This window comes from Argentina silus, assembly GCF_951799395.1.
Source record: "Argentina silus genome assembly, chromosome: 1".
NCBI lineage: Eukaryota > Metazoa > Chordata > Actinopteri > Argentiniformes > Argentinidae > Argentina > Argentina silus.
This window is the reverse complement of record NC_139655.1, coordinates 7,430,241-7,452,801: the sequence shown is the minus strand read 5'-3', so window position 1 is coordinate 7,452,801 and position 22,561 is coordinate 7,430,241. Positions and strand designations below refer to the sequence as shown.

The following is a 22,561-nucleotide window of genomic DNA, read 5'->3' as shown; positions in this document are numbered from 1 at the left end:
TTCAAAAGATACAACATTTCATACACTAAATCATACTATTTCCGCTTTATATTTTGTCTATCATAACAGCATAATATGGTAGGTTGAGGTATACAAATCTGACTAAATCAAAACAAATCTGAAAGAAGAAGAAAATAAATACCAATAAAAAGTCTAATTTCATCACCAATGCTTTCTGAAGGTCTAAAAGGGTCTGCTGCTTTCCCTCAGACAGTGAAGACAGTGTGCTTTCCCCCAGGCAGACTTACCCATGATGGCGAGGTGTAAGACTTCATGCTCTCAAAGCCCCAACCTGAGACAAGTCTGTGAGAGGCTGTCAGTGTTCAGGCTGCCTCCTGCTGCTACCTCTACAGTCTGCCCTACTGCTGGGTCTATTGTTATAGTACAGTATAATATACGCCATTTAGCTGACGCTTTTGTCTTACATTGCAGTGAGTGCATACATTTTTCAGTATATATGGTCCCAGCGGGAATCAAACACACCACCTAAGCGTTGTTAGCACCATGTTCTTCCAACTGAGCCACAGAGTATCTCTGTGTTTGATAGTGTCTCACTATATCTCCCCTTACCTACAGAGGGGGGGGGGGGGGTTCCATAGATTCAATGTACTCTCAATTAGTTGTTTTGGTTTATTTCAGCACAGTTTAAAGTGTGTTGTTTTAAGTGGACACAAAGTAAAATATACACCAAGTCTACTCTCATTTCCTTGCCTTACCCAGCCCAGTATGCACCATTGTGCCAACTGCACATTTGTTACGGAGGGGTGTGTCCCATGAATATGTTAGATATGCACATTCTCATCTGATATTTTAGGCGCACAAATCTCCATGTTCCCTGCACGCTGGAGAGGCTATATTAAGTCCAGAAATCGTGCATCAGTATTTTATGGATGTATGGATATTATATGGATGTATATGGACAGCAGGCTAATCAGGTAATGTAACATTGCTCATGTCATGGCCATTTGTTGAAGTGACACTGAAAATATCTGAAAAACATATACATGTAGCATGATTAAAATAGCAAATAGCACTGCAACGCTTATCTGTGCTCCATGTTTCACTGGTTAATGGTCTCGGTTCATTTAGCCGACCTTGTAAGAGTCAGTTGCTATTAAATAGCCAAAATGCGTATAATGTGAAATGTAGCATTCTAATTGCAATGAGAAAGAATGGCCTCACTGATGGATCCAGTCCAAGAATAACAGCATATATACAGTTCAAAATTGTATTGTCATATTACTGCATGCACTGGACTACAGAAGAGTTTATGGCAGTACAATTAAATTATTCGCAATCCTTCCTCTTCACCATTAGAAGTGAGAGGGAGGATGTGCTATATTGGATATTAGAACTACTGTGTTGCAGTCACACAGTAGAAGCGCAGCTGTTGGAAGTCAATTTTGAACATGTTTGATGACTGGTTTACCAAAGCTACTTTCGGGAACAAATGTTACAATCTTTGCAAATACTTGAGTGCTCCATGTCGATTCTGGCAGACAGTTAAAAGCTTACGGAACGCAATATAAGCACCATGGACAGCCATCATGAATGATTGATTGATAGGACTATGGACAAAACATTATTTTGCAAGCACATATATATATATATACTTTCTGTGCCTGTGGATTAGATAATTTAATTGAAATTGACACCATCCTATGGTTTATTGAAATGATAGAGAGGACACAAATACGTTGCACTGTTGTCCCCCTCCTCAAGCACAATTAATCCCCACATTAGAAGTTTCACGTGGCAAACTTGGCGCATTATTCTCCCCAATTCAATTCCACTCCAAATCAAGTAGGCTATGGTAAAGAACAGGCTTTTTAGTTGTGATTTAAAGAGCCTAATGATAATGATGAGATTACAGTTTGTATATGTTACTATCCAGGAGGACTTCCTTCAAAATAAATGTCACACCCTCCACTTCCTCCTAGTCTGTGCCAGTGCCCCCCTCTCTCCTGTCTGTTTTTGTCTGTCTGTGTGTGTTGTGTGTGGGCGTGGCCAGGCTCCGGTTCTCGTTTCCCTTCATCTTCTCCACCTGACCGATCTACACACCTGCTGGCCATCTACTCATCTCCACACCTGCTGGCCATCTACTCATCTCCGTGCTGTACCTAAACCCCGGCTTCCCAGCCACTCATCGCCAGATCGTTATTCAGTGTTTCTACATGTTAGTCTCGCTTCTCGGCCTCTTTAGTATTCTAGATACTAGTCCTTGTGTTTGTTCTCTGTTTTTGATCGTCTTGCCTTTATTCCCCAGAAACCCTACCCAGCTATTCACCTGTCTACCTGTCCGCCTGTCAACCTGCCTGCCCGCACTACCCGCCTGACCTGCCCTACCTGCCTGCCTGCCCTGTCTGTCTGCCTGCCCTACGTGGAAGCCTGCCCTGTCTGCCTGCCTGCCTGCCCTGTCTGCCTGCCTGCCCTGTCTGCCTGCCTGCCCTACCTGCCTGCCTGCCATACCCCGTTTGTCATTTTCCCCTGCTTGTCCCATTCTCAGCCCCCGTTATTAAAAACCTTATTATTTTATATTCGTGTCCTGACTCTGTGTCCGCGCTTGGGTTCATTAGGTCTGACCGTAACAATAAAGGTTTTATAGCCATAGGACATAGGACATAGGACATAGGAATTCCTCAGACAAATCTATCTTCAATTGAACTCATAGATGATTTCTCTTGGTCACCAGAGGGGTGTCATTTTGAGGGTGTGGTTTGCCAAGTGTGTAAAGTCTTTCTCACTGGTATGCAAAAGGTACCATTGCAAAGTAAGGACTGTGGATATTGTTCTAGAATACTACTGTTTGTATTGTTCTACTCTCACCATATCCTAGTGAACACACACACATTGTGCAACCGGAGCTGAGAACACACAGGTTGACAGTGACGGATTGATTGCAGTCAGCTTGAGAGGCCAACTGGCATCCAGCATCTCTATTTCAAAGTGGAACTCTGTTGCCTTGCCCTCCTCCCACCCCACACCTCTCACAGTAATGAATGTGTTCTGCCATCATATTCACTACAGAGCAAGCATGGTGGCAGAGATTCCCACAACTGTTGCCAAGCCTCTATTCAACACCATGCTACCCTCTCTCTACAATATGAAAACACTCTTTGATCTCAATGCAATTACCCAGAACGGCGTCCTTAACATGCATTTATTGCTCAGGCAAGGAATAATCGGTCAGGATTTGAATAGAGAACACAGGCGATCCCCTTCTGAGATGGCAATGGGGTCAAGGAGAATATTGCCCCCTTCCCAGACTCATTTCTTGACCCCCTGATCTGTGCTCAAAAGCCTGAGCCAATTAGAGAAGGGTTCTCTTGTAGCTGTGCTGACTCATTGGCCAGTCCAGTGGGGGTGGTAATGTACAATGGGCCCTGATTGGTGCTTACCTTCCATTCTCTCTGTGCTGGGGGTGAGGTTAATCTCGTCTGCTACTGTTAAAAAGCATAAACAAGTGTGATTGGTTAGTGCCTGCATTCCACATCAGCACGCTGTCCCAGCCTCTCTAACTGATTATTTGTGTTTCTGTGGCAATTCTCCATGGTGAGTCAGCCAACATGCATATCAGAGAGAGAGAGAGAGAGAGAGAAAGAGAGACAGAGAAAGAGTGAGAGGCAATTCAAGAGCTTAGGAGCTTAGCAATCCCCCACTCAGTCTTGTTTCACGTCTATGAATGGAATCAAACCTGAAGGTGTCCGGGCATTTTAGCATATTTTTACCGTGATGGGATTCAATGTCATGAAATGTTAGCGCTGATCAGATTCTTCACAGAATAACTGAAACAAGATTGAATAGGTGAAATAGGTAAAAAAAACACCCTATTTAGAAATAAAACGAGTCTCAGTGAAAAACAGCTTTGTTAAACATGCTAGGAGCTACGTGAGGGTGATTTGTCGGAATTGAAAAACGTTTGAAATCGCTGGTGAGGAAAAGCTCTTTGGAGGTGCCATTCATTTCTGACATGTGGTTACGCCTGGTCACGTCCCCACGCTTCATCTGACTATTCAGGATGTGCCTGATGGTTTCCTGAGTTTCCAATAATCTATCACTGACAAGGCTATCTTCATGCTCAGAGTGCTGCTACAATGCTGTTATTCAGGAACTAAACTAGGCCTTTAACAAAAGCATGCACTTTCATTTTGAGGGGTTATAATGATTTTCCTCACTCATCAAATTGTCATTAAAAAGTCATAGCTGACAGCACTTTACTGCACAATTAAGATGGTTTTTGATTAAACATGATAGAATGTGTGATTGCCATGAGACCTTTGTTACATTGATATAGAGGCTTCCTGTCCACTCTCTTCATCAGATCTGATCGCTTCCTCCAATTATGTCCATTAATTAATTTGTCCTTTTAATTAATATTAACCCATAATGCACTTAACAATGATCAGGGACATAAATGGATCTTATCTGTCAGTGAAACTCATCCATCTCCCTAAAGTAAGTGTGTTTCATATCTTTCCCTCTACAGTATCTCCCACTCCTAAAAAGGCCTGGGGCTTGGTGAGCACTGAGCTTGTTGTGAAGTTTCAGACTAAGGCTAAGGATACAGACAGCAGACCTTTCTAAGAGTTTAGTGAAATGGCAAGTCTCTGGAGTACAGAAGTCAGGTCCAGGCTCTGTACACTTGGTGGATAAAAATGTGTCTTATCTGTCATGATTACTCAGTGGTCCGAGGCACAGCGGCTGTCACTCCTGGTGGGAGTGGCTCTTAGGACTTCTCACCATGTTCCTCGTCAGAGTAACACCCCCGGCCCCCTCCGCCCCCCTCTGCCGCCCTCCGCCCTGCCTGCCCATCCCTAGACACTGTCGCTGTAGAGGAGGATGTACAGTACCCACATTTTATCCCGGGCCACTGGGCACAAAGTCAGGGGGTGAGGGACAGAGGGAAGGGGGGGGGGGGGGGGACAGAGGGGGGAGGGGGGGGGGGGAGAGTGTGGACACGGTGCATGATTACCAAGGTCCATGCTCTTGGACTTGCGCGTCTTGATGATCTCCAGCTGAGAGGGGTTGTCAAACTGCTTGGTGCGTTTCTCCGACATGCTCTGGCGACCGAAGCCCTCCCGCTGGAAGGAATCGTCGGGGTCCATGTCTGGACTGAGGGAGCTTTGGGAGAGAGGGGGAGAAGAACGTGACAGACTGCAGCTGGAGGAGTGTGGCTAGGCTCTCTGACAGGATAAGCACCACTTCTGTTTGAAACACATATCATAAATTACTGTAGTACATCCATTACAATTCACATCCCAACTCTAGATAAACACAATTTAATACCCTCTAAATGATTTGTTACATTAAGCTTGTGTATCAAAAATGTATAGTGGTTACCTTTTGCATTACACCTTTGGTTTAATAGCTGTATAATAAAGAGCTTTTCAATGAGCCGACTAGACAAAGAATGAAATGGGAGATAAATTATCTAAATTAATATTCACACTCAAGCTGCGCCTCACACCTTGGCTTAAAGCACAATAGTGAGAGGAGTATCTGATCTGTACATAAGATAAAGAGCTTCAGTGTCCAAACCCCAGACACAGCCTAACTGAAGCCTGCTCTATAGTGATTGTTCTGATCAAGGACACCTCCACCTCCACAGAGTTCACAGGGGGAGGGGGGGGGGGGGGTCTGGGTGTGATGCCCAGCGAGGTGGTGCTCTAGTGGGGTCACAACCACTCAATATCCCCCTGTCTGGGGCAGCGGTGGGGCCTAGCCCTCCATAGCGTGCTCCCTTTAAGCGCCTCTATCGCTGTCTGGATCTTAATTGAAAAGAGGACAGGAGCAGGAGAAAGGGGCAGTCTAGGCGAGCTGCCGGCCAGTATTTGCATGCCAAGGAGAATGTTTGCAATTAACCAGAGAACATTTTCCAATTTGAGCGGAGATAGAGGGGCAAGAGACACGGCCGCTGATGAGAGCTGATAAATGCATACGTGTGAGTGAACACACACACAAACACACACACACACACACACACACACACACACACACACACACACACAGACACACACACACACACACACACACACACACACATGCACACACATGCACACACATACACACACACACACACACACAGACACACACACACACACACACACACACACACGCGCGCGCACACACACACACACACACACGCGCACACTGAGGCTATGACACATTAATCACAGCGTTTAATCCCAGCTCCTCCATGCAAAGAGAGAGTTGCCTGGCAGTGTAGCAGTGACCTGACGGAGTCACGATGAGGGAGAGAACACTGGAGGGAGGTCAGAGCACCAAATGGGTCATTAGAGAGGAGAGGAGGGAGAGGACATTTGTTTGCACTAGAAAGAAAGAGAGGGAGAGGTTCATATGCATCCTAATGCTCAGAAAATATGAAAAAAAAATATAAGAAAAAAACAACAGTGTAAAGCTATTATGCTGCTAAACACCACCACAAGCAACAAAACAATACAAATGTCTCTCCACTTACAACCCAAGGCGTAATACATATTGCCTTACTGAGTTAGACAGAGGTCCTCTTCTGTCAGTGTAGTTTTAATATTCATAGGCAGAGAAGGGAATGAGGACATGTGTCTCTAGGATGCTTCTTAAGTTAACTCTCTTCAGAGCGGGGCCCTCCCTAGGGGCGGGTGATGTCACTTCCAGTCGGCGGCAGAACGGCATCCTGGCAACATTTGTTTGGGGATAAACAATGGGTATGTTTATGCGGGGGTCAACCACACTTAAAAACAACAGACTCTCCATGTCACCGGCGGGCTGTCACACCGCCATTAACCGCCCCTGACAGACCTCAGTCACGCTGCCTCCCAGAACCACTACCACCCACCAGAGGAGGAGGAGGAGGAGGAGGAGGAGAGGGTATGGAGAGACAGCACATATGTATTATTCATTTATCATCCCTCACTTTTCTCCACTCATCATCAGAGCACAAAAAAAACTCCCTGAATGTCATCTGTTCCGAGTGAGGCTGCAGAAAGACGTGGACGTTCATGATGGATTTAGATTCCATTCACTCTTCACAGCCAATGTTGTCTGAACTGATTTAACACAAAGAGAATGCCAAACCAAGGCCACTGAGAAGGCACCAGAAGAAGCCTGTCAGAAAGGTAAAGGACGCAGCGAGGAGGCAATTAAGGTGACGCGCAGCTAGACGGAATCAGGAATCTGCCTCCGGGAGGACAAACCCACAAATCTGAGCGCATTTGGAGTGAGGGGGAGAGACAGCACAGCAGCAACAACACCTATTCCTGCAATGTCTGAGCACTGTTGGTTTACGCCCGCTCACAGTGAGCTGGGACTGAGCACTGGGATGTTGTGGGCCTTGGAAAGCAGGAGGGAGGATGAAGGCCGGCTGGGAGGCTGCCTGACCTTAACTGTTTGACTGTCAGCTTACATGGCCCATGCAGCTTTGGCCATACATGGTCCACCACACGCCATCCCGACTGCACATACTGTAGCCACCAGCACAGGCACACACACACACAGGATGGGCCCCAACCTCAGCACACACACGCCTTAAACCCATGTGACGGATGAATATGTGTGTGTGTGTGTGTGTGTGTGTGTGTGTGTGTGTGTGTCTGTGTGTGTGTGTGTGTGTGTGTGTGTGTGTCTGCATGCTTGCGCATCCCTGTTTTCTCATTAACTAATAATGTCCATGCGTGTGCAGTATAAGTGACTCTTTTGTACCTTGTGATTAACAGGTAAACTGCTATAACATATTGGTATATAGATTGAAACACAGGGCACATGGTACATATATTGTAGCCTCATGGAAAAAAACAAAACCTTGGAATATATTTTGAACTATATTTAATTTCTGAGAAACATGTCAGATTACAATTCAATGCCCTTGCAAGCCCTCAGCAGATATTCAAGAATGTGTGAATTACATTGCCCTTGGCAACGCGGTGGCTGAACCTGATATTATTAGTCTCATGAGCGTCTTTGTTCTTAAAGTCCTGTTAACCTCATGCCTTACACCGAGGGGGACATCAAGCACTTCTACACTTAATTTCCTCTATAGCTGACTAGTGGGAAAAAAGCTTGTTCAACATATGTCACTCTTGTGCTGAACTTCCTATTAATATTACTAGTATGCAATAATGTCAGTGTAAAGTGAGAACATTTCCCTGGGTCTCTGTGCTGCACCACCCCAGGCACTCTGTGACTGCACATGCAGGCTGATACAGTGTACAGTACATCTCCCAGCTGAAACAGTCTCGGAGCTTTTAACTTATTATATGGCACAAAAAAGTATAGAGGCCCTGCAAAACACAATTTCAAGATAAATACATGAGTTTGCAACTTATTTAATCTGCAAGAAGAAATGAACTGCCGCTACCTCACAATCTTCAGAAGAATGAACAAAACATAAACAAACTAGACAAAACTGAATCGATATTCTCCATTTGCAGAGGACAATGGATGTTTGAATTAAAGGTGTAAAGGGTCCTGTAAAGATAAAAAAAAAAAAACTACCAAACTATGGAACAGCTCCAAAACAAGACATAAAATATAAACTATGATATAAAACTTTAACAGTGTTCGCGCCCGCAAAAAGTCCATGACTGTGTCCTAGTTTTGATAGTCTGCCTATTTCATTTGGATAATACATTTCCTCTTTCTCATTCTTAAGCAGCATTTAAAAGCTATTTCTACCATTCTGAGCATATGCTTCCTTCGCCGTTCAAAGTCTCCTCATCTAAAATTAACTAGCACAGAGGATTGCTTAGAGGCAAATCTGAGGCCTTAACTTGCATTTTACATCTCGTCCCTCTTTTTCACAGGAAGTTAAATGTGTCAAACTACACGTCGGCCGTGTTGGTGAGCGGTGCGTGTTAAAAGCCCTGCACACTCACAATTTACCCCCGTGGCTCAACTTCTCTTTTTTCTTTTTCCCCTTCCCTTCTTCTCCTAATCTAAAATGTACACTCAGGGGGAAAAGCTATGGTTCTCCAGTGGTTGGCCATGCAAGAGCCCAGTTTAAAGGTTCTGAATGTTCTTTGCACCAGACATGGAGGGAGGTGAGGAGTGATGCCTGGTGTGGGGGTGATAAGAAGGGTCTACAAGGGCCTGTATGTGGTCTCTACATCTGGAGTCCCAGCCACAGCTCACTGCATGGATGCCCCCCATGTCAGACAGCCATGCCAGGCTTTCAATCCCCACACATTGTGCTGGCCCATACCTTCACACAGCACTGGCCCTCAAGGGCTCCCATGTCCACAACTGGACTCCACTTGTCAGGAGGATGTGGATGAAAAATGCACTGTACTCTCTTGAGAATCTCTAGGATTTATGGTTCCACAACACACGCTGGAGCCATGGGTCAGGGTTAGGAACAGTACAGTATTGTAGCTGTTTTGGTTTAATGCGTAATACTAAAAGCATTGTGCTTGTGACTTTTTGAATAATTGCAGGAAAATATATTTCCTGTCTTCATAACCATGGTTCTGGAGAGTGTCTGAGTCATAACATTCTCACTCACACAGACTAGACATTATTTTAACTGAAACACAAAGGATTTATGTCGACTTATGGCAAGGAGAAAAATGTTAATGTTTCCTGTAGATGATAACACAGTGGAGTCGTTTAGTTGTTCTTATTTGTATATTTCTCTCTCTCTCTCTCTCTCTCTCTCTCTCTCCCTCCCTCTCTCTCTCTCTGGTAGCACATGATATAGCAGTACAACCACCACAGAGGACCCGGTACACCTGTGATTTGCTGTAATCTCATACAGCATAATGAAGTCGGGCGCGGAGTGAGAGCAATTAAGACGTCTTTTTTTCTGATGGCTCTCATGTCGCTCTCTCCTCCTCCTCCTCCTCTCTCCCTCCACATTATGTTTGTGTGCTTTAATTGAGTTTGGGTGGAGTGACTTTTCCACTCGGCTGAATGGGAGAGCGGGGGGGGGGGGGGGGGGGGAGGGGTTGGTTGTGAGGAGTTGGCATCATGCCCGCAGAGATTCACCTGTATCCCTGTCACAAAGGGACTCAGCAGGGGGCTGCAATGCTAAGTGAAGCTGAGGGAACACACACACACACACACACACACACACACACACACACACACACACACACACACACACACAGACACACACAGACACACACACACACACACACACACACACACACAGACACACACACACACACACACACACACAGACACAGACACAGACAAACACACACACACACAGACACACAGACACACACACACATACACACACACACACACACACACACACACACACACACACACACACACGCTGTAGCACAGGCACACCACTGGGACCTGGTTAATATTCATAAACCATGAGGGGACTATTAGCATTTAAGGAAGAGTAAGACTGCAATTAAACCACTGCGAGACACACCGAGCTGGAGAGGAAGCAGGGAGGGATGTTTACACTGATGTTGGGTAGTTATGCTAATAGCTGCATGGGCAATACACGCATACTTAAGAGAACACTTATGCTACTTACATCACTGATGATACTGAGTCACCTCAACAACAGTGGGAGATCTACCAAGCTTTGCAGTAAGATGATATGTATTGGGCAATGTTTTTGTATAATGTTTTTTCAGCTTTCCTGTCCATGAGCAGGATTGTCACTATATATGCTAATAGGTAATATTTGTTTAGTCTTTTGTCTTAATTTGTGTGTGTGTGTGTGTGTGTGTGTGTGTGTGTGTGTGTGTGTGTGTGTGTGTGTGTCCATCTAGGAGTCTGTCTCCTGCTCTGCCACTTGACAGACTGTCAGAACTGTCTCAGGAATTATGTATCCACCTGTGACATCTCACAGAGACAGGGACGAAACAGTCTAGTGCACTCTCTCCTTTTCTCCCATCTCTCTCTCTCCCATCTCTCTATCAGTCTCTCTCTCTCTCTCTCTCTGTCTTCCACTCTATTGAAGACAAACCCAGTCACTAATCAGAACTGACTCCTCTCCTATAGTACACTCTGTCTATTCAATCCACCACTCCATCCATGTCATTGGGACAGCAACTGTGCAGTGTTGTTTACAGCACTGCTAGTGGTAAAGTAGGGAACTGACTCTGACTCTGTCTCACTATGTAGCATGTTTTTCTTTGTCTTTCGACAGTGTCTCTGTCTACACCCTCTTCTTCTCTCTACATCTCCCCCTCTCTACCCCGCCTCCCTCTCCCTCTCCCTTTCCCTCCCCTCTCTCTCTCTCTCTCTCTCTCACTGTTGCTGTCTCATCCCTTCACTCTCCCTATTGTTATTCTTTCTTTGGGGAGGGGGCTCTGCCACTTGTCTTAAGGCTGTTCAAAGGGTAGGTGATTACCCTTTCCAAGATAGTCAGGTAACGCTGAATCAAAGCAGCGTACGCACAGAGCAACGAGCTGTGCTATAACACAGACACCACCCAGCACACACACACACACACACACACACACACACACACACACACACACACACACACACACACACACACACACACACACACTTCTTCTGTCACTACACCAGCTTTCACAATGCTTTCCACCTTCTCAGGAGAGCTTCCTTTGTGAACATGGATGATAACAACGATACTGCAAACTAATATATTAAAATGAACGCGAGGTTAAAAAAAAGAGGGGTTGATATCAAACAGATATCTGCCTTATGTAAAACAAAAGCTCTGCAGGTAAGGGACTGCAGGCACGCACGCACACACACACACTTGGTTCTCTTTGCTCAGCCGTGTGAAGGGGAGTCGGGCGGTCTTTCTTTGCTGTGTCAGACTGATATCTGGCTGGGAGCTGCCTTGGCTCCGTGGTCTGAGTAGTAACTGATAGTCCCTGACTCTCTCTACTGTTGTGTAACACGGCGCAAACCACAACCTGATCGCAGTGCTGTGAATTGCCCCCGGCCCGTCCTGCACCTCCGTGCTAACTTCGAGTAGCCTCTCACCTCCACTCGACACCACACACACCTTTCCTTACACTCACACTTAGAACAGCTCAATGAACATAACAAGGTGATATTGTTGTTAGATGGAAAGGGAGAGGAGAGCAGCGAAGTGTTGTAGTTTGGTAGAGAGAGACACTCAAACTGGGATGCAGGGGTTTCTGGGGGTTTGTTTCAGCAGTTTGTATGCAAGCAACTGTCACTTCTGCCGATGCCGCGTCAAAACTTTGTTCCTCACAAAAGGGAAGGTTTGTGCCTTGTGTTAAGATGTGGCATTACGAAAGAGAGCACAGTTTCAAAAGGGTTGTGTTTTGACAGATATAGTTGTTGGCATCTCCATGAAGCTGAGGTACTGTAAACTGGAGCAACAGTAATGTTGATGGTGAAAGAGAAACCTTCATATGGAAGAGGGGTGGACAGAACTGAAGACATTACAATGAGAAATAGAACTTTCTCAGCAGAAGGTACAGGTGGTGGGGGTTGGGAGGTGGAGGTTAGAGGTGAGCTTCTAACATGCAGTGCCTCTCCTCCCCCCTATTTGCACTAAAGAGGCCATGTTATATCTTCAGCAACTCTCTGATCTCCGCAAGGTATAATATCTAGCCATAGCAAAACGATTCCCCAGTGTCCCCCTCAGTCATTTCTTCAAGGTTAGCCATCATTGCACCAGCAAGAGCACACATCGCTGAGTCATGGTCGAATGAGCAAGGTCAGATATAAGAGTTGCAACATCACAGCGTTGTAGATATAGACACAAGCAGCTCTATTTGAGAGGCTGTGGCTGTTTCAGGATGTTGCAACACACTCTCTTAAACTGCTGTGTGGTATGCCTTTAGCCTTTGGCTGACCCCATCTGACCTGTTTTATTCTTAATAAACTCTGAGTTTCATTTGGCTTTTTCATGGTGCTTGGTCTAATTGAGTGAGGGGGTCACCAGCTCCTGTCAACCCAGAGGTCTACGGCGGTGGAGATAAACCAGTAACATAGGAGTATGGTATGAGGCTACCCTGCCATGCACCCCTACACCCCACAATCACATTAAGCCTCCATAGGCGGCCTAAACGTATTCACTTTGACGGTGGTAACAAAGTGCCAAAGTGGTTAATCTGAGAGCAAATAACAAGCATCCATCTCCTTTGACATGCGCCCACAGAATGGAGCACAAAGGAGCATGGGGGGAGAGTTCAATTTGAGAGCTACCACCGTATGAGGGATTTCAAGTGCCCTGCGACTGCAGTTTATCATACTTTATGATGTATGGTGTAGAAAACAGACTAGATACCAATGCATTCCATATACATAATTTTGAATTTAATATAATATATATTTGGCCCCGGGGTCAAATGAATAACTGAACCTGTAGTGAGAGTTGATGGACACAGACTTAGAAGATCTTCGTTCCCCAACTGATGTTTTCCTGGCAGGCTCATTGGGTGGTGCAATGTTCTACCAATGAAGCTATACAAATATACTCAATCCACCCACAACATCGACTTGCACTGTAACTGCAACATAAACAGAAGCAAAACATAGACAGACACATAGACACACACACACACACACACACACACACAGACACACACACACACACACACACACACACACACACACACACACACACACACACACACACACGCACACACACACACGCACACCAATACAAACATAGTGTAAATGCACGCTCACACTTGGAAAACTAGGTTGTTTCATTAATGTGCCTTGTGTGACATGGGGATTTCATTTGTGGCCAGCCATGTTAACACAACAACGTGAGGTCCACGTCCCTCTGTATTGGTATGTTTCAACAATAGAGAGAAAAAAAAGAAAAAAAGGGCTGTGCCATTGTACATGTATGCACTAAGGTGTGTAATCCTGGTCACCAGCCCCTCTGAAGAGATGGGAAACATACATATAAAATGGGCAGAGGTGAGACTTTCACAGCTCCACACAATGCATATTCAATGATTACAGGGCCCGGCTACGGTGTGCTCTTAATAAAGTAACAATTCCAATACACTGGAGTCCCGCTGACCCAGATCCTGGCATGGCTATTGGCACTGTGTGTGTGTCTATGTGTGTGTATGTGTGTCTGTGTGTCTGTGTGTCTGTGTGTGCGTGTGTGTGTGTGTGTGTGTCTTTGTGTGTGTGTGTGTCTTTGTGTGTGTGTGTGTGAGATACAGTAGTGAGTAAGTAAGGCTTCTGAGTCTGAGGGTATTTTAGCAGCTGTGCAAATGTGTGTGTGTGTCAGGGGGGGGTGGGGGGGTGGGTGGTGAGGGTGTATGTGTGTGTGTGTGTGTGTGTGTGTGTGTGTGTGTGTGTGTGTGTGTGTGTGTGTGTGTGTGTGTGTAGCATGTGAGTAAGGCTTAGGAGACATGAATAATTCAGTATAACCCAAGGCAGCGCTGGGCAGCACACTTCTGCTCAGTGTGTGTGTGCGTGCATGTGTGTGTCTGTGTGTGTGTGTGTGTGTATGTGTGTGTGTGTGTGTGTGTGTGTGTGTGTGTGTGTGACATAGAGATTGCAAGCATGTGTGAGTAATTGAATGTTGTAATGGCATGTGCTGTGGTCCTAATCCACAACGACAAACCTTTGACATCACACGAACAATGCAAACTAAAACTTCTCATTCATAAGAAGAAGAGAGAGAGAGAGAGAGAGAGAGAGAGAGATGTGAACTTGCCCAACCCAAAAAAAAGAAAAAAAGAAGACATCTTGATGCTGTCTCTAAGGACTAAAATAGAAAGTGAATGTCGGAAATGAGTCTTAACAACCTACAGTATGTTTAACCGAGCAAACCACCGTCAGTGACAGCAAGGAGGATATGCTTATGGCTCTGCATTTCCTGAAATAAAATACTGTAATCAAACAGTAGAATGTCATCTATGATGTACCCGGAAGGCTCTTAGAGACAAGTCTAATACACACCTAAGGTAGCCAAGCAAAAAAAAAACAAAAAACACTGGCAAGTCTAGACTAGAAAAATACAAAACAACTCAAGGTTAAAGGGACACTTCACATATATTTAACGTAACATTCATTGTCTCCAGCACCATACAAGTATCTACATATGTGAAAATGGCAATTGTCTATGTTTTGGCATCAAAAAAAGGAATTCAGTGATTTTCAAGTACAGCCACAAATGCCCTTCCAATGGCTGGAAACTTAGTAGTTTCTGAAAATCACTGAATAAAAAAAAAAAGAAAAACATCCAATGATCATAGGGGGTCATTTTCGTAGGACTTTTTCTCCTATCTTTTTGACTACACAACATAGACAAATATGTAGACACTGGTATGGTGCTGGAGACAATGAATATGAGGTTGCAAATAGGTGAAGTGTCCCTTTAACAAAATGTGTGTAAAAATGCAGAATCCCTGTGCACCCTTCTTATTGGCAGGCTTATTAAAAGGTATGGTCGTGGCACAGGGACACATCACCCCTGTCAGTGGAATGGTGCGCCCCTGCTTCCATATTAGCTGCTTTATTCCCACTTGAGTACCAATCAAGAGGAACTCTGAAATACCATGGGAAGGGACTGGACTGGAAAAACCCCAGAGAGCTTTTTACTCCATCTTCCCTCAAGTTCACATCTATTATTAAACACATATACAGTACGCTTGCACACACATTCATGTGAGCAGACACACACACACTCTCTCACACACGCACACACACACACACAGGCGCGCGCATGCATGCGTACGCAAGCACTCATGCACGCACCAACACACACTCACAAACACACATACACACACACACAAACAAACACACATAAAATAGGCTCAGATTTATTTTTCTGTTGCACAAAACACAGCCTTCCCTCAAAGCACCTCTTTAAGTAGACCATGGTATCAATTATTCATCAAACAGAGGGAAGGTCAACAGAAAAGGAAGACCTGCAGAGGTGTGACATCTTCTCTCACCACTCATTTTGGTTTGGCAGGTCCTCGGCCCAGGTCACTGGGACCTCTGCCGTGAAGACCATGTCATCATGTGAGCTGGAGGACGATTGGTCAGACAGGTGGGCGGGGAGCACAGGTGGCCTATCATCTTCGATCATGACGGTGTCATCCTGGGGCATGTTAACAGTTGGGGACAGCTGGTAGTTACCTATGTGCAACAAGACAGAGACAGAGAGGACAGAGATGAGAGCTGCTGTTTAGTTTAGAGCAATTTTGCACACTTAAAAGTCATGGGTTAGTAATCCCTCCTTAGCTTCTTAGCACAGAGGGACAAAGCAGCAGCTCCAGACAGACTGAGTGGTATAATCCAGTCCCCTTCTCCCCTCCATGGACAATGAGAGTAAAAAAAAGATACTGTAGGAGAGCCACAGTGATGTGTATTCTCCCAGACTGACCCTCCCAGCAGAGTAGTACACAGCTGGTCTCAGGTGGCAGGGTCAATGTGAAATCTGGAGCCACCCCAGACCCAGCAGTCACACACTCACACTCACACACACACACACACACACACACTCACACACTCACACACGCACACGCACACGCTCACGCTCACGCACACGCACACGCACACACACACACACAGGTGAAAAAACCCCAATGAATACACAGCTGCACATGCTTACCATTAGAATAAAGGATTTGAGTGAGAGAAAAAAACACACCAATCCTTGACTTCCCATTCACTTTGCTGGGAAAACATTTGTTTCCTCTATCACAAATTGTGCAGTTTAAGAACAATTGCATGTAATTATTACCAGCGTACAACAATATTTATCCTGGCCAGCTCCCAACAATAATCAGAAGATTTAATTTCATTGTGCCTCAACACTGTAATTTCATAGAAATGGTTTAGAACATAAAGTACTGCGATGACAGGCTGAATTATGTAGGCTGTTTGTCATGTGGCAAGGAGTGACTGGAATATGACAGAAGTAATATGACGAGAAGCAATTATCATATGCGATAAATAGCGACCATGAAAAGAGATACGACTTGAATTTAGCTTTTTCACTCACAGAGACACGTCTCTTTCATGGAACCCTTCTCCCCAAGCATCCACACACTAGTTTCTCCATCAGCATAAACCCACCCCCTCCTTAGTGTAATTAGTAATGACAGTATTTGACTCCTGGTGGCTGTTGATATTGTGGTTGGGACCAGTCGTGACTCCCTTCAGTACCTGGTCCCCAGCTCTGAGCCTTGTGAGTCCTGGTTAGAGGGGGCCACCTCCCCCTACAGGAGAGATGAGAGTCATTCCTCACCTCGGCAGGTCCACACACACACACACACACACGCACACACACACACACACACACACACACACACACACACACACACACACACACACACACACACACACACACACACACACACACACACACACACACACACACACACACACACACACACACACACACACACACACACACACACACACACACAGGTAATTAGATCCTCTTTGTGATCAAGGGGTCCAGGAGTTACGTCCCCATCCTCAGATATATAGAGTTAGTTAGACTTAACAGGGACTAATCAAATTGGTCCAGGAATGAATAACCTTCACTACTCCAACGTTTCATTTCTCTAACTTGGAATCTACACACTGTACATCCAGAGCAGGAGAAGTGGATTGAGTTTGTGGATGAAGAGGAGGAAGAGAGTCTAAGGGAGGAGAGATAGATAAGGTTCTCATTCTTTAAATCTAATTACAATGTGAACTACATGACTTGGTATACATTGCTACACATGCAAGACACAGAGACCTTCCCCACTAAACATTGTATTGAATTAAATAATTTGTTCCTGTCTGACTATTTCTCCCTTGTCCTTCAGTTCTTTCTCAGGGTCTGGTAGAGTAATGGTACCTCACCCACTTCTTCAGCATCAGCGCTGGATCTATCATACCGTGTGTTCATTCTGCAGGTTTGGCCACAGGCACACCACCTCTCACTTCCCTCTGCTCTAATAGAAAAGTTGCCACCTCCTTGCATCATTTTATCAAACATTCCCCTCAGAAAACAAGAACAGACACATGTCTGGAATGGAGGGAGAGTATGTCCTTCAAAGAACCTCCACGTGGTTCTGTCTCATACAGATAAACAGAAAAAAACCTACACACACGCACACACACAATACATATGTAAATATAATGCATTAACACCCTTATTTCTATCACTACTACCCACTACATGAAGAAAACAACCTTTCTATAATTAGCTCATAACATTCCCTAGTTTTCATGGATTTCCATGGTTCAGAGAGAGCAGGGTTTTAATTAGATACACAGGCATGCTTCCCTTCTCCTCTTTATGAAACAATTCCATTCAGGACCTCTTGACACAAGTGCTGAGCTCTCCAGATGAAGAGTATTTAGTGCCATTCTGCTTCCTCCTGCTAAATGGCCGGTGGACAGGTAGCTAGGTTGGCTCAGACGCTTTGAAAGGTGATATTAATTAGCAAGAAATGCAGTGCCGGCTTTTCTGCCATCGTCTAGATAATTAGAATGAGAAAAGAAGCAACAAAAGTCCAGGCAGTTGCTTGAGAGTGGATGCATTTGAGAGGTATGTTAATGAGTACATTAATGAGAACATGAGAGTAGAGAAATGGCAGAGAGGAGAATAGACACTGCTAACCTGTAATGACACATACTTTACTTTCAACACTGGAGCCGCTACCTTTTACCAGCTCTTCCCAGCTGGGACCACTCGGGCAGGAAGCAGCGCATCACTTCCTGTGGAGAGATCTCGCTCTAGGAGGGCTGTTGAAGTGTGAGCGTCTGACAGATCACTCTGACACCTCTTCTGCCACTTGTCTGGAACCATTAGCCAGTCAGTGTTAGGGCAAAGAGCAGCGGGTGACAGGGACTGCTGTACCACATGAAGAACGGGACTAGTTACTGCCGTAACTATGTCTGATGAAATTATCATTAGCATTGATGCTAATTGGCAATCTGAATCTACTTTTTTTTTACAGTCTGTCTGTCACACTTACACTTCCCATGGTCTTGAGCAATTACAGTGTTTCTATACATGTATCGGGGCAATGTGAAGTGTCACCCAAAAATGAACTTGCTTTTAATCTACTTGGTCTGGGTACATATTAACTACAATGTAATTACTAAGTCTTAACAAATGTCAAACTAAGACCCATGTTTGTACCATGCACTGATCACACACCCCCTAATTGGTTGATCTGAAATATGATATGTCTGATTGGTTCATATGCATCGTGTCATGCGCCAAGGAAATGTATAATGTTTAGGGGATTACCCCTTTTTGGTAGGCTCGTGCATGTTAGTACCTGTGTGGTGCCACTTCTCTGTCTTTGATGAAGGAATATAAACAATAAAGGGCGACTTTTACTTTGGAAATATTTGTCTTGGCTGTTTTTCCGTCGCTCTGCCAACAACTCCAGAAAGGATTGTGTGTGATGGGCGGAGCTACAACGGGCTCCAGTAAGTAGACACAGGCCGCTTTATATTTAGGCAGCCCGGGAAGAAAACATTCTGTAATATCACAATGGATGCAGTCACAAAAAAGAGCAGTCATGCTCATATCCTGGAGACATTAAATTGAGGTCACTTGGGGATAAATATTTCCCCCATTATGTTTAATGTTTCCCAGACTCAGGCTTAGAAAGGCGTGTGTGTGTGTTAGTAACTGCCCCTCTCTGTGTAATGCCCAACTTGACACACTCATTCCCCTCAGTGTGCTCTGGCTGCATGGCCCCCTTCACTACTGTACCCTTCGTCATGCTTTAATCAGACCTGCCTCCCACTGTCCTCTACAATAACAAACACAGCCTGGTGGGGCATACCAGTGGCACCATGGTGCCGAGGCTGTGGACACAGTGGCACTGCCTCCATTGTGTGTGCTGCTGCCTCACACAGCCTCCATGAACCTCAGAAAAATAACTTAAGAGGGAGCAGGGCTTGCTGGACTCCACAGTGCATGTTTTTGTAGGATAGGGTTTTGAAACACAGTAGGATAGGGTTTTGAAACACAGTAGGATAGGGTTTTGAAACACAGTAGGATAGGGTTTTGAAATAAATTCCAGTCATATGCTGTGAACCTGTTGCCATGGATTCATGTTTTCAGGAGAATGACCAAGTCACATCTGGCTGAGTAGAACACTGCGAGAGAATCATGCAGGCAGGGAAGAGGGCTTATACTTATATCATATGAGCCATTTAATTCTACTCTGGGCAGCCTGGAGTACTCACCAAGCAAGAGGGCTTCCCAGCTTGCCTCAGTAAGAGCCATTCCATGGTATTACACCAGAGATGGGAGACATTTCCAGAGTAGGCCCTCTGGCTGCCACTGGGTGAGACGGAGACAGATGAGCTCTCAGAGCTGAGAGACCACCTGGCTACATCCATCTGAGGAGACGAGCGACATCACTTTCAGCCCTGAATCATTCAGTCAGAGGTGAGAGGTCACACTAATAGGTCTACTTCATCTCTCTCCTCTGGAGCACACTCCTCCGAATCCCTATCTGACACACTGGCTTATTGATCTGGATGGGGATCATTAACACATCCATACTGCTAAGGGCATCAGGCCAATACATAGACTGGAACAGGTAATCACCTTAAGTACACAGTAGTAAAGGAAGACCTTATGTTTTGTGCCCGACAGAGAACAGTGGTTTCTTATGTCGTCCCACTACTTTTCAAGCAGACACCCCTCGTCAATTGAATTGATTGGAGCATTTGCTTGATTGGGTGGATGTTGGGGCCTGATACCCACCCTTCTGTTTTCAACATTCTGTGACATTGCTGGCAATGCCTGATATCTGGAACATCTGAACAATGACTATTGGACCACCATGTGGCAGTAATCTCCAGTTCTCATGGAGGAAGAAAGCAGTCAACAACTAGTCAGAGCTTGTTTTTCTAGTGTAATGTTCCAAGAAGTGTTGGAAGTAGTCAAACTGACCAAGAAGGTCTATTTCTATATGGCATTTTACAGAGGGTATGAATGTGTATCTGCAGATAGAATCGATCATACTTCTGGCATATAATATCATGTAACTAAAAAGTTTCCTTACATTATCTGAGAGGTCGGCCTCTTCAAAGTGGGACAGGCTTTCTCCTAGTCTAATATCCATGCCAGCCATATTCAGCCATTTAAATGCCATTCACACCAAGCATAAATTTAACCCACCTCAACCTTTTCACACAAGCCCAGGCTGAAGTGTGCTAACACCCAGGGAGATTGCTAACAAGGTGCACACGGTACATTCAGACCAGGGGAGGTGGAACACACAATGTTTTACATCTACCCAAAAGCTTCTCTTCTCTATTAAGGACGATGTAGCTGTATCTGGTAGGTAAGGCACCTGCTTTGTCCCCTGAGTGATTGATTCAGAGTCTGACTGAGTCCCTTCACTACATCTATTATCTCTCATCACAACACCATCTGCTTGCTGACATGCCCTATGTGTATGTATGTGTGTGTGTGTGTGTGTGTGTGTGTGTGTGTGTGTGCGCGTGCATGCGTGTGTGTGTGTGTATACATATACAGCCTGTATACTGTATGTGGGAGGACAACTTAACCAATAAAGTAAACATACATTTCTATGCATAACCAACTACTGTATCCTTTAACTCAATTCAGGTATTGTGAACAACAAAGAGACAAAGACATGATACCATACATCTGTGTCACTTTCGCTCTCTCAGGTATATAAATAGCACACTCAGGAAACCTATGTGCCATGTAAAGGAAGGTCATGCTATCTTGTTTCCTGTCTTGATGAATGTGCATAAAGAGGGATGTCGCTATAAAAAGCCCTGGGCTCCTTGAGTAAAGCGGGGTCAAGCCCTGGGAAGCTGCCCTCCGTCAGAGAGTATTAGTCAACCTAGGTCTGGAGACGGTGACACAGAGGACCTCCACCGTGTGTATTTGTGTGTGTGTGTGTGTGTGTGTGAGTGTGTGTGTGTGTGTGTGTGTGTGTGTGTGTATGAGTGTGTGTATGAGTGTGTGTGTGTGTATGAGTGTGAGTGTGTGTGTGTGTGTGTGTGTGTGTGTGTGTGTGTGTGTGTGTGTGTGTGTGTATGAGTGTGCGTGTGTCTAATCAACGCGGTCAATCCCCTCTCCCATCCCTCCCACACTGCCCCTGTTCCTCCCTGTTCCATTTTCACTCCGGCACTCAGCCAACGGTGTGTCCAGCACCGGTCTACGGGGCCTCAATTTTCGCCACAGCGTGACAGCCCCGCTCCTAGCTGGCCTTTCAATTAGGAGAGCGGAACGCACAGCCGGAGAGAATGCTAATGAGCTCAGCACCAAACAGGCGCTGGTGCTACACTGATGCAAGAGGCGGAAGACACTCTGTGTCCTTCTCCTTCTTTATTTTCTCCATCTCAGCAGTCTGAGAGAATCCCTTCAGATACTCCACCTCTCACCCTCAAGGGCAGAGTGAGGAACAGGATGAGGAAAAATCTCCCCTCGCTACCACCTGCTATATTCTCCTCTCGGCCATCCTACTGTAAGTAGGACGGGGATGTGTGAAGGTAGCTGACAATGTCACAGCCCACATGATTTACTGGAGCAGACAGGCCTGGAATTACTCATGTCTATCTATAGGCCCCCATCCCAGCCCCCTCTACTGACAAGCGCTGTTCCGACTGACAGCCTTCCAACCAGTCAGGGGATCAATGCATGGGAGCCTTGCCTCAT

At 45.4% G+C, this 22,561-nt stretch overlaps 1 protein-coding gene across 2 annotated transcripts in view; it reads right to left on the bottom strand.

The window, feature by feature from the left end:
- pard3aa (par-3 family cell polarity regulator alpha, a) overlaps nt 1-22,561 on the bottom strand; it is a 284,249-nt gene that overhangs the window by 92,311 nt on the left and 169,377 nt on the right. The window contains exons 15-17 of one of the 2 annotated variants that reach the window (XM_083668312.1): nt 15,843-16,029; nt 4,973-5,121; nt 3,399-3,443 (exon numbers count right to left, since the gene is read on the bottom strand). In XM_083668312.1, coding sequence (XP_083524438.1) covers nt 3,399-3,443; nt 4,973-5,121; nt 15,843-16,029 — 381 coding nt within the window. The remainder of the gene's footprint in view (nt 1-3,398; nt 3,444-4,972; nt 5,122-15,842; nt 16,030-22,561) is intronic. The other variant, XM_083668313.1, reaches the window with a different exon arrangement.